At 54.6% G+C, this 7,112-nt stretch overlaps 1 protein-coding gene across 1 annotated transcript; it reads left to right on the plus strand.

Annotated features, from left to right (window-relative positions):
• Positions 1-1,074: 1,074 nt before the first annotated feature.
• EN1 (engrailed homeobox 1) lies at positions 1,075-6,595 on the plus strand. Its single transcript, XM_060261941.1, has 2 exons — positions 1,075-1,880; positions 6,279-6,595. The coding sequence occupies exons 1-2, from the start codon at positions 1,118-1,120 to the stop codon at positions 6,593-6,595; spliced, it is 1,080 nt and encodes a 359-aa protein (XP_060117924.1). The 5' UTR covers positions 1,075-1,117.
• The last annotated feature ends 517 nt before the right edge of the window (positions 6,596-7,112 follow it).

Genomic DNA, 7,112 nt, shown 5'->3' on the forward strand with positions numbered 1-7,112 from the left:
GCTAGATGTGATTGATTTATTCAGTCTCACATGTGTGTGACACACACCAGGCACAGAATTGGCAGACTAATGTGAGAAATATGATTGGAATTTGGTCTCAGATGCAGTGACATGCAAGGGTGAGCGGTCACTATCTATCTATCTATCTATCTATCTATCTATCTATCTATCTATCTATCTATCTATCTATCTATCTATCTATCTATCTATCTATCTATCTATCTATCTATCTATCTATCTATCTAGTTCTTCTACTTAAGAAAAACACGGAAAGGATTTCATTACCCCTCCCGTGGCCATACACGGTTGTCTTACTGAGTTCGAAAAAAAAATATTATCTGTAATCTCATTGAGCTGGTAATTTTTAAAGACGAAATGATGGCACGAGCATTCCTAAAGCGCAGGGAAACGGGACTGAGCAAAGGGGCTTTAGCAAGGATGTATTCGCCAGCCTCTTGGCAAACGTAGCTGCAAAGTTGCTGGGCTGCCCATTGGCTGACGTCAGGGGCGTCACAGCGTTATTCGACTGCTGATTGGTGCTTTCCACGTGCGGACCATCCTCACGTGCTTCCGGTTGGAATGAAAAAAAGTGTGGCTGAGAGATGTTTTAGGGAGAGTTTGTTGCATGATCGGAGCTGTCAGATATTTTGCTTTTTTTAAGAGAAGGGGGGGGAAAGGTGTGTGGGGGGAATCTGCACGTGCAAACTGGAGATTAAAGCATCTGGCAAGGCGGATCCGTGGGCAAAACGGACTCTGACACTTGGGGAAACCCCAAAAGCTGCTGCCTTTGGAGAAATATGGGTAGATTGTGAGAAGACTTGGGGGGAGGGGGGAGGGTTGGGGGCCTGCTTTTTGTTTTTTTCAGGAAGGGGTGAGAGAAAGAGAGGGAGAAAGTGAGAGAGCAAATATAACTGGGAAAAAAGCGAATTCCTCCAAATGTCTGAGTCTTTGGATATCTCTCTCTCTAGGACTCGCTGCAAGCCAACAAGTGGATTTGATTTTGTATTTTGAGTCGGTGTTTTTCTTTCCTTCCTTCCTTTCTTTCTTGCGGGAACCAACAAACCTCAAGGAGTGGGGGGAGAGCCGAGGCAGCGATCTCCGGGGCTGGCGGCTGACTATGGAAGAGCAGACGGACAGTAAAAGTCTCCGCCACCTTGCTGCCCCGCCGGCCAGCCAGACCACCAGCAGCGGCAGCGGCAGCGGCAGCGATGGCGAGAGCGTGGCCCTGTCGCCCAGCCCGGCTCCCTTGTCCCCGGCGGCGTCTTGCCTGGTCTCGCTGCCCCACCAGCCGCATCTCCACCACCACCACCACCAGCAGCAGCCGCCGCCGCCGCCCCAGCAGCAGCAACCCGCGCCGCCTCCGCCGCCGCCGCAGCACCGCACCACCAACTTTTTCATCGACAACATCCTGAGGCCGGACTTCGGCTGCAAGAAAGAGCCGCTCTTGATCCTCGCCGGGACGACGCGAGAGGCCGGAGGGGGAGAAGGAGGAGGGGGCGGCGGCGGCGGCCGGGACAGAGCCCTCGATCGCGGGGCCAGCTCAGGTAGAGAAAATGTCAACCCTCTGCTCGCCAGGCCCCCCAACCCGGCCGCTGCTCTCCTTAGCGCCGAGGCGCCCGGCAACCCCGACAGCTCCTCGGCGGCTTCCAAAGCGAGCCCCGCCGCTGCGGCAGCGGTAGGGACGGCCAAGCCCCCTTCCTCCTCCTCCTGCTCGGAAGGGAGCGGAACTAGCCCGGCGAAGTATGGGGAGCGCGCCAACCCCGCCATCCTGCTCATGGGCTCCAATAATGGAGGAGCCGCGGTCAAGAGCGACTGCCAACAGCCGCTGGTTTGGCCCGCCTGGGTGTACTGCACTAGGTATTCAGACAGACCATCCTCGGGTAAGAATCCTTTCCATGCCTCTAGACCCCCCACCCCACCCCCACCCCGGCATTCTCGCACCGCTTCTGCCAACCGCAGCGCCTGAAGAGCCACCTGGGCAGGGCTGCGCGGAAGCAGGCGCCCTGGTGCCCTACGGAGCTTCCTCTCAGGGCAGGGTGCGCAGAGGCTGTAACCTGCTGCTTTGCTTACGGGGGCGGGTGGAGAGGAGAGGAGAGGAGAGGAGAGCTCTCAGGGAAATCCGGCTCTAACAAACCCGGGACAGGGGCTGCGGCTGCAGGAGTGCCTCCTTTGGACCGTTCCCGGGCCAGGCCACTGCGTGGAGGAAGTCCTAGGGAAACAGAATCTAGCGATAGGATTTGGCAGGAGGCCGAAGCCGAAAATTTGCCCGGTTTCAAAGCAGACATCCGTTTGGAGCTCTTAGCCAAGCCCCCCTCCCAACCCTGGCTGCCAAGAAGCGTGCGAACCGCGCCGCGAGCCTCCCCGAAATGCCCCGGGGTGTTGAAATCGCCGAGCTTCCAGCAGCTCAGCCGCGGGGCAAGATGGCAGCGTCAGGAGCTGCACGTTTGGGATCCAGGTGGGAAACGTTGACGCAGCCCGTCACCCCTTTCCTCTCAACGCAGCCTTCAGGAGCAGGCAGCCCGTTGGGAAGTGCGTCTCTCAGAAAGGAAGCCTTGGGGTTTCAGGCAGGGGCCTGGCGGGAGAGGATGCAGAGGCGCCTTTGTGGAACGCTGGAAGGAAAGAGGGACTTGTTGAAAATTAGCCGGGGGGTGTTTAGAAAATGCAAGAAGACGAAGGTAGTGGGGGGGGGATGAAGGCAAATGAGGGGCCTGTTGGCGGGGCGGGGGAGAGGGAAAGCCCGGGGCTCGGGGGCCTCCCTCTCGGCTCCTTTCGGATTTCTGCAGCCAGTCTGCCCCCCTCCCCCGCTTTTCTCAGTTTCCTGGAAAGAGACGACTCAATTCCTCCGTTCCCAAGAATGTCACAAGCCGGGATCCCTGTTCTTTTGGAGCGGAACCGCTTTCCGGTTGGCTTAGCCCCGAGAAGACCCAGCGCTAAGGCGCCAGGGCCAGAGGTCTCCCTGCCAAGCGCTCTCCGCCCGGCCCTTTGGAAGAGTCAAGCGAGGCAGCCGCTGCAGGTCAACGGCGAGCCAAGCGCTCCACAGCTCGCCCTGTGCTGCTTGGGTGGAAAGCGAGCCCCGCGGCGCTGAGCTGAGAGACCGCGGGTGGGGGGGGGGGTCCGGGGCTCCCCACCTTCTTCCTTCACTCGCCGCCCCCCCCCCCCCCAGTCACCGCGCTCCTCCTGGCCGGCCATTGATCCACTCGCCTCTATCAGCCGCAGCCATCTCGAGGATGTCGCTCGCTATTGACACCTCCCCGCGCCTGGAAACTCCGAAAAGCCACTTTGATTGACTCCGCGGATTGATTGAGTGATTGAGCTGTCAGCAGTCCGCAGGATCTGATGACGCCTTTCCCGAGGCCGAGGCCGGCCAGAGCTGCCCGAGGATCCCCCCGCGGAAAGGCCAGTCAGCGCCACCCGGCCCGGCCCGGCCCGCTCAGCCCTGCCCAGCCCAACCCGGGAGGCGAACAGCCGTCCTGGCAGGCGGCGGAGAGCAGAAGCAGCGCGGGGCTTCGTAGAGCCCTGGATGTGTCACTGAAGAGGCCCGAAGGATTGCTCTTTCCTGGGACCAAGGTCGCTGCTCTCGCGCTGAGCAAGTCGGCCTCGGAGGCAACCTTGGGCCTACTCGCGGCTCCCCTCTCCCGACCTTTGCTCAGCGTGGCTGCACAAGCCGCAGCAGAGGGCTTTCAACGCCCGAATCGAGAAGCCCTCTTTTGCTGCAGCCCCTTTGAAAAACTCCACCGCTTCCCATTGACCCCACCTTCACCACACAGGATCGTTTCCCACCATCTCTATCTGCCCAGAGCGCTATGTTTCAAGACACCTTTTTTAATTAAAAAAAAAATCACGTTTTTAATATATTTAAAAACTGGGATTTTGACTTCCTTTCTTAAAATGTCCGCGTTTAATGTATCTTTACAGCAGAACACGGAACGCTTTCCGGAACAGCGGTTGTCGTGTCGATTTGTTGATATATTTTACAAAATGTTATTACATCATATAAAACATACCCAACATTATTATATATATATATACACACAATTCTATAGCTCACATGATGTTACTATCTGCCCTGCTTGAACTGCAGCATCCAGATGTGCAGACAAATCCAGCCGGCTGGCTTTGCTGTCCGGGGCAGCTGCAAATGACTGAGGTGTCGCGGGGCGGGCGGGCTCCGCTGAAGCGACGCAGAGATTTCTCCTTCTGCGTTGTGGTCCCGCTGTTAGGACTATTTTAAACGACCAAACCAAGCAGTGGTGAGAGCGAGTGAGAGGAATCCTTCGGGCATGCCCGGCGAGGGCTCCGGCTCGGAGTTGTGATGTGTCGGGTCGAGGGTGCTTTAGCGGCCTGAGCGCCCTGCTTTCCAGCGTGCAGGCCTGGCTGTGGGTGGTTTGCAGGAAAAGAACCAAACGGGTCGATTTCAGACATTCCCGAAGCCAGACGGGCGAGGTCCATGGCGTTATATCAGCCAGGGCTCTGCTCCTTAAACAAAAATGGCGTGGAAAAACGCCGGTTCCCCAAGGGCAACTGCACTGGAATTAGGCGCCAAACGGGGGTCCTGGTTGTTGGCCCAGATTCCTGCTGCTCCACTGTAGGGCAGCGATCCTAGGCACGCTTACTTGAGAGTAAGCGACACTGGGCAGAGTCGCCTGGGCCTGTGGGGAGCCGGGTGTCTGCACTTTGGTCTGTGGCTGGGGAGTAGGTCAGGGCCCCGACGCACTTCTGTCTCTCGGCGCGTCGGGCGCTGGAATGCTTGGCGTGAGCAGTGTGGCCCCCTGCGAAAGGGAGAGGAGGGCAGCTCCTTTCGGTGCTCTAGGGCCAGCCTACTGTTTAAACCGGATGGACATAATTGCGAATTTATTTTCTTTTAAAAATAGATCTACAAGGCAGTATCTTTAGGAATAAAAAAAATTAAGACCTGTATTTGCTTGGCCTGGGTTATACGAACAGCCTTTGGTTGTCTCGTTGGATCCAAACTTTTGAAACCCGAGACTGGAAATGCACAGAGGCGCGCCAGAGGGTTAGCTGGATGCAAAATCAACTTTGCTACAGTTTGATACAAAAATGAGTAGATGAAATGTGGGTTCTTTGTCTGCCCCCTTCTCCCACTCCTCCGGGAAACGTCTCCAGCCGCTCTTTTAGTCCAGTCTTCTTAATGCCTTCGATCCTATAAACTGTTGCCAAAGCCAGTGGGAACCTGTCCTGGTGCATTTCACATTTTCCTCGCTATTTGCATCTCCAAAAGACAGATGATGCTGGGAAACGGTTCCTCGCGGAGGGGCTGCTTGCTAACATCTTTTAACTCTCGCGATCTTGGCTAGGCCTGCTGCTTATCTGCCCCCGAGCTTTCTGAAAAATTACAAATCTCCTACTATCTTTATGAATATATTGTAGGGCTAGGAGAGGCCCCTTGCCTTAACCCAAGCAACTTTTGCAGAAATTATCTGTTCATGGACAATGCCAATACATTAAAAAAAGAAGAAGGAAAGAAGAACAAACAGCGCATAACTAAACCGGTCGGCCATTTTTCTTTGGAAGCATTTAATAGCAATTACGCAGCTTTGCCTTTAAGAGATAAGATTTGTTGCCAGTGTCTTTTAAGGTGAGGCGCGCTGAGGAGTGGTGAACTCCGGAGAGAGAAACGCAGACGTGACAGGCGTTATTATATATGTGTGCGCGTTTCCGGTTTCGCAGAGTTTGATAAATCTAGATAAACAGATTGATCTCGCTGTCAATCCATTTCTCAAACTAGCTAGCTTATCTGTAGCTGCGGGAAGAGCAGGAGGTTAACGGTTCTGTGCCGGGTGCCTGCCAAATTTTGATTTGGGGCCCAAACGGAGAACAAAACCATTAGAACTAGTCCTAGCGTAGCCGCAACCGGGAAACAAGTGTCCCTCGCTCTCCCTTTTGTTTCCTGGCTTTGGAATGCCTTCCCCTCCGCCGATAGCGAGTCAGCCAGCTAAGGCTACAAACCTATGCGCACTCGACTTGGGCGTCAGGTCTCTGGAACCCGTTTGGGTCGCTGGTGGGTTAGCCGTGCCCTGAGCTGATCTGGAAGGCTATGGGGTCGCTCCGCTCCGCTCCCTGCCAGCTGGTGGCTAGGGTTCCCCTCCGGATAGGGATGGCTCTTTCGAACTCGAGTCCCTCTGCCCCTGTGCTGAGAGAAGTGCTTTTTGGAGGGCTCTTTCTGACCCAGCCACGCTGTCTCCTCTTTCCACCCTCTTCCGTCCCTCTGCCCCGCTCCCCTTTTTGTGCGTGTGGCGTCTCTTTCTTGCCACCTGCAGGTCCCCGCACGAGGAAGCTGAAGAAGAAGAAGAATGAGAAGGAGGATAAAAGGCCGCGGACGGCGTTCACTGCCGAGCAGCTGCAGAGACTCAAGGCGGAGTTCCAAGCCAACCGCTACATCACCGAGCAGAGGCGGCAGACGCTAGCCCAGGAGCTGAGCCTCAACGAGTCGCAGATCAAGATCTGGTTCCAGAACAAGCGGGCCAAGATCAAGAAGGCCACCGGCATCAAGAACGGCCTGGCGCTCCACCTCATGGCCCAAGGACTCTACAACCATTCCACCACCACCATCCAAGACAAAGAGGAGAGCGAATGAAGGCCTGCCGCCTGAGCTTCAGATTCTGGATCTCGGAAGCTTCTGCTGAGAAATCTTCTGTTCTTATTGATTATTATTATTATTAATTATTATTATTAAGCCGATCCCTGGGGAGGAGACCAAGGACAGTGAGATTAAACTAACGAGAGACAGACAAACAGACAGGACAATTTGGAACCAAGAGACACAGAAAGGACTTTTCACCGCAACATCGGAGAGGGACTTAGAAGGGTGCTATTTAAAGTAATAATAATAAAAAACAGATTTATTGTTTATTCATAGTTATAAGGATTCCAATTTTTTAAAAAGCCCGAATACTTACAAAAAAAAGTCTATATAGCCAAACATCGTATGACCTTGTATATATTTAATTTCAGGTAAGGAAAAAACTATGTGTAGTGTATTCTGCTTTGCTCCACTGTTGAGTGAAGTCTCTTTCTCTTTCTTCTCCGCTTTCATTTGTCCAGGTTTGTTTTCTTTTCCACCTTCAGGTTCCCTCTTTCTGTCTCTTGTTTCC

Source organism: Heteronotia binoei, chromosome 21 (genome assembly GCF_032191835.1).
Source record: "Heteronotia binoei isolate CCM8104 ecotype False Entrance Well chromosome 21, APGP_CSIRO_Hbin_v1, whole genome shotgun sequence".
Classification (NCBI taxonomy): domain Eukaryota; kingdom Metazoa; phylum Chordata; class Lepidosauria; order Squamata; family Gekkonidae; genus Heteronotia; species Heteronotia binoei.

Bases quoted from the DNA above. Each gene is read 5' to 3' on its own strand.
- EN1 (XM_060261941.1), top strand. From the start codon at position 1,118: ATGGAAGAGCAGACGGACAGTAAAAGTCTCCGCCACCTTGCTGCCCCG. The intron at 1,881-6,278 runs GTAAGAATCCTT...TGCCACCTGCAG, and splicing joins TTCAGACAGACCATCCTCGG to GTCCCCGCACGAGGAAGCTG.